General features: G+C 34.1%; 1 protein-coding gene across 2 annotated transcripts in view; it reads right to left on the bottom strand.

The window, feature by feature from the left end:
* Positions 1 to 19,421, bottom strand: part of LOC124352905 (cytoplasmic dynein 2 intermediate chain 1) — a 30,545-nt gene that overhangs the window by 4,999 nt on the left and 6,125 nt on the right. The window contains exons 5-14 of one of the 2 annotated variants that reach the window (XM_046802631.1): positions 19,244 to 19,357; positions 17,755 to 17,961; positions 13,827 to 13,984; positions 12,429 to 12,529; positions 9,487 to 9,599; positions 8,956 to 9,104; positions 8,508 to 8,656; positions 7,726 to 7,784; positions 4,815 to 4,975; positions 1,222 to 1,336 (exon numbers count right to left, since the gene is read on the bottom strand). In XM_046802631.1, coding sequence (XP_046658587.1) covers positions 1,222 to 1,336; positions 4,815 to 4,975; positions 7,726 to 7,784; positions 8,508 to 8,656; positions 8,956 to 9,104; positions 9,487 to 9,599; positions 12,429 to 12,529; positions 13,827 to 13,984; positions 17,755 to 17,961; positions 19,244 to 19,357 — 1,326 coding nt within the window. The remainder of the gene's footprint in view (positions 1 to 1,221; positions 1,337 to 4,814; positions 4,976 to 7,725; positions 7,785 to 8,507; positions 8,657 to 8,955; positions 9,105 to 9,486; positions 9,600 to 12,428; positions 12,530 to 13,826; positions 13,985 to 17,754; positions 17,962 to 19,243; positions 19,358 to 19,421) is intronic. The other variant, XM_046802632.1, reaches the window with a different exon arrangement.

Raw genomic sequence — 19,421 nt, 5'->3', positions numbered from 1 at the left:
AATGTATTGGTATAGAAATCTCATGCTGTAAAAGAAGTGGACAAGGAACTAGGTCAAGAAGCTTCACTAGAGGGCCTTTTTCCATATTGTAATGTAAGTTGCTGAAAGATCCAAAAAGGTGACTGGTGTGAGTTTCTTTTCATAACAAGCTTCAATGAAAGACGTAAATGCTGGACTTGGTAAATGTATTTTAGGTCTAAAACCAATTCAAGAGGGACTCAAAGATGAACATAATGATGGGAGAAATAGGATTATAAATTAATATTGTACACTAAGAAGGGGTATACTATAGTATGATAGCTACATACACAACCTGATAGTCTGCTTTTAGCATGGTTTAAGCATAATTTGCTGCATTTATGGTAGCTGACATAGCTGGAAGATCCCAAAATGTGACAGGCCAGCTATCAAAAATTGATTATCACTGATACAGTGATTAATGAATAACATCCTGTACAAAATCTATAATTTAAAAGACACAAATGTTTATAATCTATTTCAATTTAATTTAGTTGTACTTGTTTATGTTGAAAGACTATTCATTAATTTTTATACTGTATTTTTCTAAGGTGTAACTTTATGCTATTCCAATTTTAACCTATTATATTATGGTTTTGCTCTAATGGTTATGGACAGATTTTTGTTGTTCTCTTAGGACAAGAAGGTTATAAATTGCACTTAGTCCTGTAAGAACCTTTGCACTGCTTCCGGAGTGACATGATATTCAGGATGGGTAAGGTTAGGGGGTAGGGGCCACCTCCTATCAAGATCCATGAGGAAGAATTAGGGCACTAATCTCAAAGTCATGTTCCCCTGGGAGAAGGGGAGGCCAGCTTTGAACCAGCCTCTCCAGTCAAAGCAGGTGGGGGTGGCAGACCCTTGTTGAGGCTAGCAAGAACCTCTGATAGTTAGGGAACGAAATCCACCAAACTGCAACAGTCATCTCCTGCAGTAGACTAGATCTATCGAATTGCCCTTGTACCCCAGAATCTCGACATTTTCGGTTAGTGATGTGCTGCTCCTGGACATCCACAGGGTTGCCCAGATTTAAGTGACACATCAGTTTTTGCTGTGCCCAGTGATTCAACTGAAAGGTATAAACCATCCAGAAGTGATCCCTATTGGATAGTTGTGGATAGTTACAATAGGTATCAAAACAGAAAGATGATACAGTATAGCTTGACCGGGTGGTAGTAGGAACTCGCAAACATTATTACTTACCATCATCTTACTGGCTGAATGAGGAGTGAGACAGATTGAGGTTAGAGTCTGTCCTGAGAACGGAACAGACATCTGCGGACACATATCGCTCTTGCATAGATCCCAAACGTGGATGCTGTTAAACAATCAACATTTCAGATAGCAGTCATGAAACTCTGTCATCACTAAATTTATTAACTGCTATTCTCCAATGAATCTAATTGATATAATGGACAATTTTCTAATTGATCAAAACTGCGTCACACATATTTTACTCAGGTACAAGGAAAGGAAAAGCTCCTTTAGATGGAATAATCAAAATATTTATATTATCTATCTTTTTTTGATAATTTTTACATTTACAGCTACTTTAGTGAAAAAATAGCTCAACAAAATGATAATAGAGCAACAGGAAAGGATAAACAAGTAAAATATAATGCTTGGTACGATTATATTGAACAATCTGATTGTACGCACAAGTTAACTAAATCCTTACATCCCTAGCTCTGATAGTAAAGTTTGTGGACTATAACATTACTTAATTATACACCTGTAAAATTTATTATCTACTATCTGAGAGAAAATTTACACATATTAGAAATCCTAATAGGAAAACTAAGAGATTTTGGATACTTTATGGTAATATCCAAGACTAGGTATACTGATTCTACAGTGCATGCACTCCAACTTTTCATTTGGCACATCTGAAGATTGCAGTGTGAGATTGGTATCATCAACACTGTAAAGCGATGGTGAGCATCCTTCCGTCTTGTCACGAATTCACAGGTACTGTCCTAAGGAAGTTCTTTCAAAGTCACAAACTTTATTTTTGTTATCTTACAGTTTTTAATTTTTCTAAACATGGTGTTATTAAGTGGATTATTTGTGTTTTTTTTTTTTTTTTTTTTTTTGCTAACATGAAACACATTACTATTACTATTATTCAAGACCACTACTTGTTCAACCAAAGATATGTTTATATATTCACAACCACAAGAAAATAATTTTTTAAACCCGTTAGTGTTACTTAACACTTTGAGTGCTGGCCCTAAATGACATGTAACTCTGTAGAATGCTGGGCGTTTTTGGTGGTTTTCAAAAATTTATTTAAAAAAAAGTATATAAGGTATGAGAAAAATACTTACATACCTTAATTCAGCTTACTTTCGTCTTTCTTTTAACGTGAGATTTTTTGTGGTTTTTTTAAAAACCACACATAAAAAATGTTTTTTTAAAAACATATATTTTTGGAAAAAAAAATTATTTTTTGAGACAGTTTTTTTATCTAACTTACTAAACTAAGCATACATACAATTATTTACAATGACCCATTTACAAATGTAAACTGTCCTTTAAATAATACAAATCATGTTTTTATGTTTTGTAGTTTTTTTTGACAAAAAACTATGCCGTCATATTGATGCGTCGGCATCACTTTCGCTGTCAGCACTGTTTTCAGCATCTGTAACATAATAATATACTATGTAAAATATGAATATATTTTTATTTTATTCATAAGAATAAAATATTAGTTGTATAAAGTTAATTTATTATAATACAAATTATAGTTTGATTCACGAAAACAATAACATAACCAAACTTTTAAGCTGATGTTTATATGATAAATAGACTTACTTATTCTTACCTGAAGTATGTGTCTAATCTTCTTCCATGAAATCAGGATCAATGTCAGAATCGTCAAAAATACTATCTACTCCAATAAAATTATCTTTATCTAATACATCACTGATCGCAACGTCGTTCAAGCTGCGAGAAGCCATGATTGCGACATCGACTGCCGGCTGCAACGAACGTCACGTTAGCGGCACGTAAACAACGCGACCGAAGTTGCTTTGTCATTAAGCTCATACAATACATCTGACGCTTTCTAGCGGTGAATTGTGTTACTAAAAACCCAAATAACATTGTAGAGTAGGCAAAACCCGTTTAAATACGGACAATGTAATATAATACCAATTGAAATGACAACCACGTAAAACTACGGGATTAGCATTCTTCGGAAGTTTCGCCGTTCCGTAAAATTACGGGATTAGCACTCTAAGTGTTAAATTTTGGAGGAAAGATGTGGTTTTTAAAAGAACACTAGTTATAACTCATTGTCAGACCGGGCACATGTCGCAGGTTTGATGTGATAACAATCTCTAATAAAAGAAAACTTTAATCAACTATCCCACACAAACATCTTCCTAGTTGAAATAATTCTTTTTACAACGGAAATTTAATTTAACTTCTGGAATTCATAAATTTTAAATGGAGGTGCTAATTGAAATATAATGCATTATCCATTTGATGTTAAAATGAAAAAAAAAATGTGAGATAATATATACTAGGGCCTATATCCTGAGGACTTTTAACATGGGGATAAAGTTAAAACTGTGTTATAAGTAGAAACTCATCTCAAATCACTTCAAATACTTAGAATTTACTGACTCGATGCTAATCAATTGTTAAAAATACTGCTTAATACTACGCGTAGTTGTTTATACTTTATATTCAGTATAGATTTTCCCACAAGGAACTATATTCTGAGAATCAATTAAACCACTAGTATTGACAGATAATCGTATTATTTATATTTCCTCAGTTATATTAAATTTATAATTGAGGTAACATTCTATTAGTTTACAAGCCAACAATGCTTGATCATCTGATTGTGTGTGATTATGATAATTTTCTCTTCTCATAACAACATATAAAAGATGAGTTACTAAGATTTTTATATATTATGCTTAAAAAATAGTGAATAAAGTATATTTCACCATAAGATTGACCAGTAAAAATGCAGCACTATTTCGTGTAGAAAAGGTTTTTCAAAATCTGATATAACTGACAGTTTTCTTATGTTCAAGAAGATAATCATGTTATTAATGGTAAATTTTTCTTTATTATTCTGGAGATTTCTGAATATAATTGTAACCAGTAAAGTTGTGAGTGAAAGAATAAAGCAAATTAGGTACTGTTCCCATTGAAATGCCCTAATTATTTTATTAATCAATAAACAGTAAGCCCATAATTTGTTAATATTTATTAGTATGAAGCCTCATTGCAGTGGCTGATTCTTCAAAGAGCCGGATTTTAACTTGAAAGGGCTCTAAGCCATAATCTGATGTTTCACAGTGGGAAAATGGTGAATTGACCATTTTTAATATGACAATTAATTAAAGATCAAAGGTATATGGTGTTTTGAAAGTATGGGGCAAAATGTTTAGAATGGTCAAATGGTCTAGATTAAAAAATGTTGTATAAACTATAGAATAGTATAATATAGTCACTAATATTTATTACTACTCTATAGGACAGCTGTAATAAAAATCAGGCTGATACCGTCCGCTCTAGTTCAAATGTGACATCTATTTAGCTAATATATCCATATTTATTCCATAAATTAGGTTGACATCGGAATTTTTTATAAATGATGGCCTACTAGAGTAAAATAATTGCTTACTAGACAAAGTGCTTTATGAACACTTTCACTGTGATCTGTTCGGTCGTCGTGTACCCACTTAAGGTACAGTGGGGATAATAGCAGTGTGCGTCCTCAAAGATTACTATGCGTTAATGTTTAATTGATTATGTCAAAACCAGCATCTTACCAAGAGTTAGCGTCCAGAACAAAGAACAAGCCTGGTTGTGCTGAGGACCACTGCAGGCCTTTAACAGGGGGACCAGGGGATACCGCTGATGCTGAGACATCCACTAGAGGCCTCTCCGTCATCGTGCGGTAGATCTGGACTCTCCCTGTAGTATCGCCAATCTGCAAAACATGACAATGCAAGTCGTGTTTTAGTGTAATTTTCTAAATTTTCTTTTGCTTGACCAACCACTAGTTTTTTTCAAATCTATTTGGGGAGTTAAAAATTGGATTTAAACATTGGCCCAGTGAGAGCATTGAAATCCTCTGATAATATGTTTGGAAAATTCGAATATATACTTGTGAATAGTAACAGATTATAAGAGCCAACAACTAGTTTTCTTAGTGATTAAGGAAGTGTTGTAACATTTTGTACAGTTTATAAATTGTTGACAGTTAATCATTTTTCTCCATAAGAATTTTCAGGATGAAGACAACATTGAGATGTTGAATATCAGACTGTCATTTGTCAGAGACTGCTGATAATAATTTATAATGGCTGTCACAGAACTTACGCTTGTTTCATAAGTGACATAGTGCTTTCTGCATGTGACACTATAGGCTACATTCTAAACAATACTAATTGAACTGGGTTCAGTGGGGAGGAACATCGTAATCTTGGTAATGTCTGTAAAAATAAAGATTCTCTATCTGTAATTCATTCTAAGGATTTGACTGCAGAGTGAAGTATGCTTATTTCAGTGGTTTGCACAGCTCAAATATATTGAGAAACAAGAATGAGATGAACAATTATTGAGTATAATTCAATCTAAATTAAATAATGTTGGGTTCTCAACATTGGCTTCCTGCCATACGTGATTACTTAGCATGAAATGTAGTCATCCACAGTAAAGAATGATTGGTAAGTTTGGGTTCACATCCTGGTTTCTTCAGAAAATCAATACAAGGGTTCACTAAGGTGCCCAAAAAGCTTAAATTGATGACCACTTGGAGCCTGTGCAGTCCATGGGATAACGCCAATGAGTGCCTCCCCAGGGTGATGGTGGAAGTTCACTTGATAGGTGGGTACTGGCTTTAATTTATGAAAAAGACTGCATTAAATGCACAAATCTATTGCCATGTTCTGGTTGTGCTTGCTACCTGACAGTAAGAAATAGACCTAGTAATTATAAATAAATTACAACAGAAATGTGCAAGTATTACACGTTAATAAGAACCCAACATTTAAATGTCAATTTATTAAGATGAGGAAATTACCTGAATCTTCAAATAGATTGAATCTAAATACAAAATTTAGCATGGTAGTGCTATCTACATTTCACCACACAGAACTAGCTTTACCACACACAATAACTGCCACAAAATTTATACATGAATATAAGGTCTGTTGTCTTATAAGGTTAGAGGGTGAATTAGATAGACCAAGAGAGGCCATAAAAGCAAACTGATAAAAATGGAAGGAGACATGGAGATTTTTCCAGAAGCTTCAAGATTAAACTCCTACACAAGAAAATGTAAAGTAAAATGTTGAGGGAATATATTAACTGAGTAGGAGAAACAGAAACAAAATAACAAACCGCTGTAGGAGGCCCACTTCCTGGATTAATGATACTTAGAAATAAGTGTGTTTCACCCACTGAGCAGCCATGCAGGGTATAGTGTTGGACAAAATGACGAGAGGTAAAGACAATTTCATAAATAACAGAATAGAGGGGACCATCAGGTCCTTAAAGGATTTGAGCTCCCATGAGCATATATGCTTATTTTCTCTGGTACTACTAAGAGGAACATATGTAGTGTTACGCACTGTGATTTTTACAGTACGTTCTTATTTAAGGAATATCTCAAAGTTATGGAGAAGAGCCTTAGTTGTGTGGATTAGAAAAAAAGCTCAACTTCCAAGGAGAATCTCAAACCAAAATCTTACGGACAGACAAGTCTAACTTCTTTTTATTGCAGCTATATAAAAGTTCTGAATAAATTTGGGACGGATAAGATTCTAAATAATTTATAAATTATATCACTACACATGGTGAAAATTAAGTCCTAGGATGGCTTAATAATATTTTAATCATTACAAATAGAGCTACACAACATATTCTTAGTAGGCATGAAAAAATATTTTAACACGTATTCGATTTACCACTATGCTCTCAGGAGGATGACCTGTAAGGAGTCTGAGAAAAAGTTTTAATGGTATATAGAAGAAGTAGCATATCAAATTAAAGGTCTTTATTATTAGAATACACCACAAATCTGATTTCAAAAGACTGACCCTCAAATCACCATTATGTGAACATGACTTGACTTTCTGTGTCTTAAGAATAAAATAAACATAAATTGTATTTTACTGACAAAACCAAACTTTGGTGGTTAAAATTTTGTTCTGCCACCATTGTATTTGCTCTTTACAAATAATATGAAAATAATACAGGATCTGATACTAAGAATGTTTTGAAACTCAATAAGCCACCATTTTTGTTATAGTCAGCCTTGTCAGGACAAGTTTGTGGCAATGTATTCTACTAATAATTACCTTAAATTTGATATGCCACTTGACCTATGCTCCTAGTCAAACTTTTCCTCAGAATCCTTCAGGACCAACCCTCTGGGAGGTTAGTGATCTACTGAATACATGTTAAAATAGTTTTTAATGTATACTAATAATATGTAAGGTTTTTTTAGCTCTATTTGTAATGGTTAAAATAATATTAAGCTGTCCCAGGACTTAATTGACATCCTGTATACCAATCAGTATGCATGTAATATGTATATAAAATATCCACAAGAATTGCACCACACAGTGTAGTTTGAAATATGGCAAGAAAAAAGTAAGTGCTACTGAATTCTTATTTGTATTTTCCAGTACAGTTCAATTGTTTTTTATTTTTTTTATATTTTTTTTAACTTACCATGAATAATGGATGCCCACACCTGGAGAACTCCATGCAGGTGATGCTTGTGTTAGTCTCTGAAAGTTAATTACTCTTGTCAAGAACATTGTAAACACTGATATTTGAGAAATGACTGTTTCCATGCAAAAACACTCTAAACAACATTATATCATTTGTAACATACATTGTTTAAATTGAAGCAAGAATTTCATATTAAGTTCATAATTAGAAGCTCTACAAATCAAAGCCTAAAAAATGTCCTACAAGTAAGGTGACTGCAAAAATGTTACAAGTTGCACAAAATAAAATTATTCTTTCTTAGCCGTAAGTACGTGTTTCATGTTTAAAATATAAAATTCTATTAATTTTTTAATTGGTTTCAGAGAAAAATCTGCAATTACCATTTTAATTCTGAAAAGTTTCTGTATGGTTGTTATTGTTCAAGAAATTGTACAACTTGGACTATAACAGGCTCTCTACCTTGAAGAGTACTGTCTTAAATAAGGTTAATTAAGATCAGAGAAGTAACTCGTCAGAAGATGAATAAATATACTTCTAAGCAACATTGTACTATTCAATATTAACTGAAAGTCAATGGTTCATCAGTCAGGCTGTTCCAAGAGTTATAGAAATGTTGTACAAAAATTTAAGATTAATAAACCTTTGACTGATGGGCAAGAAACTCATGCCAACAGGCCTAACATGGTCCCGATGCAACAAAAGTCCTTGTCATTGAAAACAATATAATTATGAAACTTTAACTAGGCAGTTAGCTTGATAAATCAAGCCCTAAATCTTACCTATGTTTGCAGTGTAAAACTGTGGCCGTGCCCGGACAGAAGTCTGCAAACAATGCAACACTTGCCCAGAATTGGTGCCGACATACAAATTGCTAGGTTTCATGCTGTCCACAGAAAGACATCGACACTGTATCGCTCTCTCAATTGATCTGGAAACATTTAAGTATTTCTGTTATATTGCTAAGATCCATATTGTATGCAAAACTAAGAACATTATGCCTAAATAATGCCTGTCACCCACCGTCCATTTTATTCCAGAATATTACATGCCCGTTGACTTTGATTTCACCTGGTTGAGATTGTAGAAAAAACAATTTAAACTAACTTTGGTACAGCCACTCCCATTGCATCTCAATAAGCTTCTTGTTTGAGGAAGGATTTTACCTGTTTTTATGAATTTTATGAGATAATAAGTAAAATGAAGGAAGAAAATGAAGAAGGCACTCACCTAGGGAATGCTTTGAGAACCCTGAGATGTGAAGACTGAACTAGCCGTACTCTTCCCCAGGGGGCAAGCCCAGAGTCCACATTGGTAGAGCTTCTTGTTTCCACAATGGTCCAGACCACTAGCAAACCATCCTCGTCCAAGCTCACGATCTGTTTCAATATGATTTTTAAGTTTGACAAATCCATAATCGCTTATGTGATAGCCATTGCATGGTCAGACATTACTGAAGATGAGGTTTACATGAAAAACAACTTCAATGTTTACATTATAACATAAAAGTAATTTAAAAAATGAATATAAAACTAATCATAAAATCGGGGAAACATATAGCAGATACATGTTGATGTGAAAATTATCTAGAAACATATAAGAGGGTTCTAATTAATTTCACACAATTAAATTTATCACAAACAACAATAATAATACATTATTAACATACACTCCTCATTGGTAAAGTCAGTTAACAAGTCACTTGATTTGAAATTTCACAGATATATGTCATTTATTACATACAAGAAAAATATCATTTACCTGTGTAGGTGTTTGTTCTGTTGTAGTTTTAGCAGAATCATCCGAATTACTCTCTGGGAGTATTTTTATCGATATAACTGGACTCAGGTGACGTTTGTCTCTTTCCAAATTGGCTGAAAATAAATGTTATTATTATTTACGATCTAAAACCAGAAGGAAATGGATATTTTATAGTATTATGTTTGTTCAATATTAACAAAGTAATACTGTAGCGATTTGAGGGGTTATATATTTAATTTATGATAGTTTAACATTTGTTTTTTTAGCAAAATGTGCCAAGTACAAGCTCTTTTTACACATGACTTGATCATTAATTGTCAAATTTTAACTTTGATTCACCAGGTCATAGATTTTTAGATAATGCTTTTATTTACTTGTCTAAATGTACAAGCACTACACACAGATATCGATAATGATACTGTGAGAAAAACTAAAAGGCTATTGTAGTGATACTGTTTGCATTTTGAATCAAGCATACTATTCAATAAGTTAGTATAACAATTTTGATAGTTATTAATAAAATGTTTCATTAATTTTCAAGAAGATACATTACTACGTTCAATACATTGAGTGGCAGGAATATAGTTGTAGAAAGTGTATAGAGAGAGTAGAATGTTTATTACAAAAAATAAAGTATATCCTATTTGACATAAATTTTACTTTAGTTTAGGAAGTAAGTACAAGTATGTTAGTTTAATATATAATTTTTATATACGAGGGCTGCTATTTATGTTACTGGTCTTGGTAACACTGATTGTTGCTAGGCACCAGCTGATATTTCCAGTGCACATTGTTAAACATAACCTCAACCAAAACACTTTGTTATTTCATTATTGTTAGTGTTTTTATCACCAGGTTGAAAAATTAATCTTAAGCGAAAATAGAGTTCAATCGTGATCATTTTCGTGCAATAATTTTTCATAACTTTCTACGTGGCCTGACACAAAAAGAGTGTGCATATGAACTTAATTCCTTATATGGTAATGAAGCATCTTCCTACAGCACCTAAAAACTGGTATAATGAATTCAATCATGGCTGACGATCACTCCAGGACAAATACGTGAACGTCATTCAACATCGGTTGTTGTGAAAGAAAACATCAATGCTATGCATGAACTGATAAAGCATGATCGTCATGTGACATATTGCGAGATTGAGGCATCTTTAGGCATTAGTATGACTATCATCAACAAGATTTTGCATGAACATTTGTATTTGAAGAAGGTTTGTTCACGTTGGATACTGCATAACCTGACAAATGCTCAAAAGGAGGCTCGTGTTGGTTGTTGCAAGAAAATGTTGAAGAAATTTACTAAAGGTGCATCAAAAGCAGTTTATAATATTTGCACAGGTGATGTATCATGGATATAATAATATGATCCCGAAACAAAACAGCAATCCGTCATATGGATCTTTCAAGAATAGCCAAATTTAGCCAAAGTTTTTTGTGGCAGAAGCAAATCAAAGTATATGTTTGCCTGTATCTTCTGCATTAATGGTCATGTTGCAACTGTGTCATTAGAGCAACATAGGAAGGTCAATATTGAATGGTAAACCATTATTTGTTTGTGAGAAGTCTTTGAGAAAGTTCAGGAAAAGTCAAAGAAAAGACGCATCATTCTTCATCATGGCAATGCGAGCTGCCACAGATAGACTGAAACAATTGAGTTTTTGACAAGGCAAAACATTGAATTGATGGGTCATCCGCTATACAGCCCTAACTTGACACCTAATGACTTTTTTGTTCCTGAAAATCAAGAAAAAACTACATGGGCAACGATTTCCTATATCTGAAGAAGCAGTTGTTGATTAAAAACCCATTTTTTAGATGTACCTACCTGAATTGGAGTGGAAAAAGTGCCTTGAAAATTGGTTCAAATGCATGTACAAGTGTGTAAGTTTTCATGAAGAATATTTTGAAAAACAACAAAACTGATTTTGTCCTTAAATTCTTGTAATTTCATCCCAAGGCCAGAAACATAAATTGCAGCCCTCGTATATGCATTTTTGCACAGGCATAATAATGTGTTTAAGTTCACTGATTGTGAGCTTAGCACTTTGTTTCAAGACACCTTTAGCTTAGCACATAAGTATGGCGATGCGTTATTGACGTAGTAAAATGGTTCCATTTGAGTAAAAAAAAACTTTTCTAATTTTGTTTTGATAAACCAATTGAAGATATGAAAAATTTGGTTTTCATATCTTTAAAAAGTAAATACTACTTTTGACCCAGCAGAGAGATTGTTGGACTTCATATGTGGCTATAAAATTTTAATTTGAGATGAAATACATACTAATTAGCTTGTCAATTTTGAAGGTTATATTTAATTAATGCTGGTGCTTCTACAATGCCTTAGTGGCTTTGATAATATCATACAGTTTCAAACATGCTTACAAATGTAATCTTAATACATCTTCAAAGATGATAAATCAAAGAAATAAAAACATAGATTTTAAAAATAATTTAATATTCTTAAACACTTTTGAATTCTGTTCCAAATCAGTTTGTTAATAGGATTCAATTTGATTTAAAATTTGAGCAGCCACAAAGAACTGTTTAGATCAAAAGTTGTTTGAAATTATCAGAATGTTGTGAACAAATTTTCATTTTGCTTTATATTTGTTTGGAGTGAAGACAAAAGATGAATAGCCAACTCACTGGGTGATTGCTATGTACAAATTTTTATTATATACTAAAAGTATGATGCCTGCTAGAAAAAAGTATTTGGTTTATACCAAAACATGTTTTAATATTCAATTTTACAAAGAGTTTATAGAAAGTTTTGCACTCCCTCTTCTGCATTTCCAGGAGGCATTTCACATCTCACAGATCTCCTCTGATGGATCCCTCCTGAATATATGTCCTGCCTATGTCTCTGAGTGACTAGTAATTATTATATAGAGATCAGCTAGTTAGATTGAGATTGAAAATATAACTCACCACTAATGTACGTGGGTGATCGTAAGAGCCAATCCGGTTGCTTGAGAAAACAACGGCAATGGATGATGGATTGTTCACGCAAATCCCACAGGCACATTACACTGCAATAATATATTATTTAATTGAATATTTCATACTAAACGTTACTAAAAATAAAACAAAACTAATATTCAGAACATTTTTAATATAGCTCAATGGCTAGCAAGTATATAATATCCCTTAGTAAAAACCACCTCAGTAAACACAAAAAACACAGCTGCTGTTTGCTGTTTTGTGTTTAATGCACTGTAAACAGTAAGCTCAGACACATTGTTTCAATTTTCTGAGGAGGGTTTTTATTGTGGGCTTATTTCATGCACTTCAGCAATATTGCTGAGGACAAAAGAACCACAAAATACACCTTTAGAGTTTCATAAACAAATTGATCAATTATCTAAATTATTTGTATCTTTTAGAATTTAGTGTTTTGATGGGACACCAACAATTTCCTAAAGAAGACTCATGTCTGAAGGCACATTGTCGAAAAATGATGCATGATTTTAATTTTGAGTTATTAAAAAGTTGCCTAACCTGTTATTTATGTAATTAATTAGATTTTTATTTCATTTGCGGTGGGGGCTAGCTATCAGCTTATATCATATTTCTACAACATTTAACACTGATTAATAACTTGAATAAGCTGCACTGTGATTTAATAGATTAATCAGACTTTGTTTTAATTGTTTAGTAATAGTTTTCAAACAAATGGCAATGATTTAATCTGTACAAATAACCCAGATATATAACATTAAAGATATAAACTATATTGTTTAACATGCTGTGTTAAATTACTGAATAGACTGTTACCATATGCATAAAATAATATTGTAAAATTTTGCCATAAAGGTTAAAACTTAAAAATCATCTAAACATTTTTTGGCCTTAACAACCTCCTCAATATTGGGCTCATTTTTCTTATCTTACTATCCTTTACGGGGGACATATAAATGGCACGTTTAGGTTAAGTTTTGGGAAGATCCTCTTAACTAACAAACAAAACAGAGGTTAACCTCGTATATTTTTAAGATATGCAGCTTGACCTATACTTATATCAAAGACTTTTCTCTGAGTCCCTACAGACTGACCCTTTGATAATGGGAGAAACATTGGTAATGACACAAAAATTAGGTTTTTAAGTCCTATATTCATGTACATAGTTTTATTATTTTTAATCAAAACTGTTAAAGATCTACCAAGCCAAGACAAATATTTTGGATAGCTTTATATATCCATGAGCACAAATAAAATAGGGTTTGAAATGGGAAGAAAGAAACATCTAATTCATTTAGTCCCACAAATGTATTGTTATTGTAAAATCATTCAAATGTTGGAAAAATCAATCTTAACAGATACACTTACCCATCAACAAGACCTGCAAACACCAGGTATGAGTGGAAACAGACGGAGGTGGCAAGGTTAGATGCGACCAGCGTCTGGAGTGGGCAGCTGGGCTCCCGGACACTCCAGGTACACAGGACACAACGTCCTTCTGACTCTGCCTGTATCGTCAGTGGCTGCTAGAACAAAGGACAGCTGATACTGTGATCTAAATCTAAGTATTTGGTATTCAGCTGGGCTCCTCCCGCTCCCGGACACTCCAGGCACACAGGACACAACGTCCTTCTGACTCTGCCCGCATCGTCAGTGGGTGCTAGAACAATGGACAGCTGATACTGTGATCTAAATCTAAGTATTTGGTATTCAGCTGGGCTCCTCCCGCTCCCGGACACTCCAGGCACACAGGACACAACGTCCTTCCGACTCTGCCCGCATCGTCAGTGGGTGCTAGAACAAAGGACAGCTGATACTGTGATCTAAATCTAAGTATTTGGTATTCAGCTGGGCTCCTCCCGCTCCCGGACACTCCAGGCACACAGGACACAACGTCCTTCCGACTCTGCCTGCATCGTCAGTGGGTGCTAGAACAATGGACAGCTGATACTGTGATCTAAATCTAAGTATTTGGTATTCAGCTGGACTTCCCGACACTCCAGGTCCATCCAACTCTGGCTGTATCATAAAATCTAAGTACAGTCCAAAACAAATTTATTTTTTACTTAACGAATTGGTCCCTCTAGGCCTATCAGATGATGGTGCCCAGTCCCTTTTACAACCGAATGTTGAACGTTCACTAGCGATCAAAGATGTGTTCTATGGTGAACAAACATTTAGCATAATCTACCTTATGATATATTTATTGGAGATAATGAGGAAACACCACACAAATATGATACAGCGTCCTTAGGACCGCTCAATTTTCAGATTATCTATTTTTTAATACGCTACTATGAAAAAGTTACTAAAACTGTCTGACATTCAAGAGTGGGACATATGGAGGGTTAAAAATCTAAGTGTAAACAGGCCCGTGCTGGGTACGTCGAAAGGGCGGGGGGACACGGGTGGTGAGGGCGCCAACCAACTGGGACACGGGGGGTCTGGGGGTATGGAATACCCCCCAGGTTGGCGGGGGGTCCGGGGGGTTCCCCCCGGGAATTTTTGAAAAAATAAACACCTAAAAACGTGTTTTTAAGCTACATGAAGCACATTTTTCTTCAAGCAGTAAAAAGAAAATTTACACTTTAGCAAAGACCTGTTCATTGTAAAAATATTACAAATAATGCACACAAATCAAAGATACAAAAAAATTTAATAAACCACTTAAATCTGCGTTTTTTACCTTATTTGACACTTACAAATTGTAATGAACGAACATTGCTTAATTTGTGCATTATCAATTTTAAAAAATAAGAATGAAATCAATAAATTTGAAACGTATAATACCTCGAAAAAAGGAAAAAAAAAAAATAAATGGTAAGTTAGTTGCAAACACTTTGAACTAATTAAGTTGTTTATGTTTTTCAAGCATCTCCTCTTTCCTGCCCTCCCCCAACACGACTGCGTTATAGAATCGCCCACTGCCACTGCGCAAATGTGCAGAACCCGCTCTCAGTCAGCAATTCGGCAAGGCTTACATTTTAAAACAACATTTTAACTCAAACGAGTTTCCATCGTTTGTATTATAGTGTCTACAACACAGTTATAGACAGTTATCCTGAAAGAAGTAACTTCAGGAGAAGAGGCAACACTTTCATCACTACATTTTTCACCGGCCATTTTTTTTTACTATCCTTGACCTTGACTTTTTGAATGTAGTTTCCATCATCAAATCTTTCAGATCCTCAAATTCTGAGGACGACTCAATCTTCTCATTGAATTTCCTAACGAATGTGTGTGCTGCTTCTAGAGTTTCATAAAACCTATTTCTCAGGTCATTCAGTCTTTCAGTTGCTGACTCTAATTAGCCTCCAGGCTTGAAGCAAAGTCAAGATTCTTCGTTTGGAGGTAGTCTGATAACGGTGTAGTAACTTTAAATATTTGCAGGAAGGTCATTGCAATAACTGTTGTTTCAAACTCTAGAAACTTACTAAGAAGTCCTGTTGCATTACTCCTGACTGTAGTGTTTAAATTCAGGGGACAAGGAAATCTTTTGTAACGCTACGGTCAGTTCATGGAATACATGTTTGGCTTGATGTGAAGGTCAAGAGGGGTGCTTGTTTGTCCAATTATCAATTTTGCCAAATATCTTAGTGGTAACATCACTCTTACTCCGACCAACGTGTAGCACCAATAGCGCCGAGTTTAAAAACAGGATTTTCTGCTGAATAAAACTGTTGTCTCTTTAATGATTCCTTTAAAAATACTTGTGCCTCTTGGAGCAAACCAAAAAATGTGATCATTGAAGGAAGTATTTGTGCTGTAATCAGTAAGAACTAGGTTTAAAACATGAGCGTAGCACCAAGTGTGTATATGGTTCGGAATTCTCTCCGACAATTTTGCAGTTAAGCCTGCATAGGCTCCACTCATATTTGACCGCCCCATCAAAAGCATTAGCTATACAATTTTCCACTGGATTCCGACATTTTTCAATGTATTTTCTAAAGAATTATTCATCAGAGCATCGGCTTTAGTTGATGATACACATTGTAAAGCTATCAGTCTTTCCTGCACTTGGCCTCCGTTTACGAACCGAACAACATATGAACATTGATCATTTCCTGATATGTCTATTGTAGTGTCCATTAAAATGGAGAAGTTTAACCGCTTCCTTCACTTGAGCTGATATATTACTTACAATTTCATCACAAAGAATTTTAACAATTTTAATCAATGTTGTATTGCTGAGAAAATGTCACGTGGCTACCTCTTCCGACTACCTTTTTCTTCTCTCCGGTGTCCTTTTCCTTTTTAGCTCTTTTCTCGAATGATTTTTGGCTTTTTTCGCCTAGTTTTCAAGAGGGCGCCGGTTTTACCTTTAAGGCGAGGGCGCAGAGGGACACGTCCCCCTGTCCTCCCGGGCTAGCACGGGCCTGAGTGTAAATGAAAAAAATGATATTGTCATAAACTAATTTGTTTATTTCACTTGAACGATTAGTTAATATTTTAAGTTGAGTTAAAGATATCTTTTAGGCATTCACAGTTTGGTTCAAGATTAAAATAAACACATATGGTACTGTATATAAGTTTAATATACTTGTAGGCCAATGAATCATCTGGCTCCTGAATGCCTGTGGTCTCAAAGTTTATAGTAAACAAATACGCTGGTCTTTGGAAATACATAACCTGTTCTACATCACTGCTTTAGGATTACCAGGTATTACTTCACCTAGGCTTAGGAAACTACAGACTCTAGGACCAACTATGTCTTGATCCACCCAGTTTCTAAGACGTATTTACTGGTATTTCTATTGTGAAAACTGGCTATATGTACATCTAGTTACACCAGATCTCTTAGAGTTGTTGGCCTCTACGTTTAAGATGCTATGGCAACTTCTGATCGCTACGGGGTGGCTGTATCTGGTAGCTCCTAGGATATGAATAATTTGGTCCACAATAGCTCCTAACATATGATATCTATGCCTCTGAGAACATCTGGAAGGTTTTTATGTGAACCCTGGAGATCCTGATCCAGTTATGGTATGTACAATAGCTCGTGGGCTTCCAGAGGTGGCTTACCATATATTCAGAGACCACTGGCACTTAGGAGCCAGATGAGTCAGTATCTGGAAGTTCAACTGGCAGATCTCTTATAAAAAACGTGAAATTTATTACTCAATAGCTTCTAAATATGCTAAATACAAAATAAAAAAATTAAACAATAAAAAACAGTATAAAATAAGATCTTTCAGTTCCAATTACCCATATTAAAAGTTTTAAATCCAAAATCACAATATTTAATTTAATATAGGCACCTATCACATTTGTATGTGTGTAAAAGTATTCTTGGTACCTCAGTAGAAGGCTCATGAACAGTCAGTATGTGGGAACTGTTACTTTCTGAAAAGCAGACAATTGAGACCGGTCGGCCTTTCAAGAAGTCAACTTTCCCAACATTCAACCTTGTGAAGCTATCACTGAACCCAAAGTCTCTCTTGTTGGCTGCTTTGTTCACTTCCAGCCGGTCCCGCTCACTTTCCTCCAGCAACGATAATATCATCTGGAACATTACATACACCATTAGTTATTGTAATATATTTTAAGAGCAGTTAAATGTTTCACATACATGATATTTTTATTCTGTTTCACACTCTAGTGGCAAATGGCCAAAAAATTGCTGTTACCATCACAAATCCTCCTTTATGAAAAACATACTTAAACAATGGCATTACATTCGTTCAACATATTTTTAAAGAGTCTTACATTCTTATGTACTTTTTATATACTGTATACTCTGTCTAGGGGAGGACCTATTGAATTCCGCCCTGGGTAGAATATGACTGTACAGTAAAAAAAAGCATTAGTACTCAACAACTTAAAGGTGAATATACAATTTTAATTTCACACTGTCTTTGGAGATATGTGACTGTTTCCAAACTCCTCAAAACACACACACACACACACACACACACACACACACACACACACACACACACACATATATAATGTAAATAAAATTCATTAGACAGGTACACGGTCATCCGATCATATGTTAGTTTTGGTTATTTAAACACATATGTGACAGAAACGGCCAAGTACAATATAATTGAAAAAATATATTTATAATATATATATATATATATATATATATATATATATATATATATATATAATTTGAAAAATATAATTAAAAAGTAACCCTCTACCTCTCTCTGGTTCTCTGTGGGCTCTCTGGAGTAGGGCTCTGTGGTGTAGTGGTAGCACAATCACCCGGCAAGTAAGAGATCCTAGTTTGAGTTCCGGAGGAGCAAATACTTTTTGTGATTCAACGTTTATTAAAGTTATATGTATAAATCCATCCATCTGCTTGTCTGTGTGACAGTTGTCTTTATAGAAAGGTCCAGAGACTTGAAAATTGATAAATCGGTTCATCTTGGTCTAAGAAAAAACTTTATTGATTTTGGGGTCAAAAAGTAAAAAAGCAGTCCATTCATGTATCTGTCCATATGTAAGCTACGTCAGGTCATTTGATACTCTGTTATATCGTTTATTTAATTCAATTATAAACACATAAATGATTTCTATCCCTATTGGTATATAGTTGAATTACTCTTGTATTTATTAAAAATAATAATAATAAAATTAATAGTTTGCATCTTGAATATGAGGGAGTCACATTCATTCTTTAATATTCATATTGACAAATATCTGATTGCAAAGTTCAAATTCTCAGTTGATTGTAAATAATTATTTGTTATCCAGTTTAAAAACAAGAAAATTAACTTGAAAATTATAAATAAAAGTTATATCTGTATAAAAACATTTGTTTGTGTAATACTTACTTCCCCAGCATTGTTAATAAAATTGTGTAACTGCAATGAATTGACATGTAGTTTAGGAAACCAGGCTTCTTCGTTTTCATGAACCGTCTTTTCACCACCAACACCAAGCCTTTCCTTTCGATCCAACATAAAAAACAAGATATTAGCATACAAGTTAATAGTTTTAAATCAAAAAATT

Source organism: Homalodisca vitripennis, chromosome 1 (genome assembly GCF_021130785.1).
Source record: "Homalodisca vitripennis isolate AUS2020 chromosome 1, UT_GWSS_2.1, whole genome shotgun sequence".
Taxonomy (NCBI): Eukaryota; Metazoa; Arthropoda; class Insecta; order Hemiptera; family Cicadellidae; genus Homalodisca; species Homalodisca vitripennis.
This window is presented reverse-complemented; position numbering and strand designations above follow the sequence as displayed.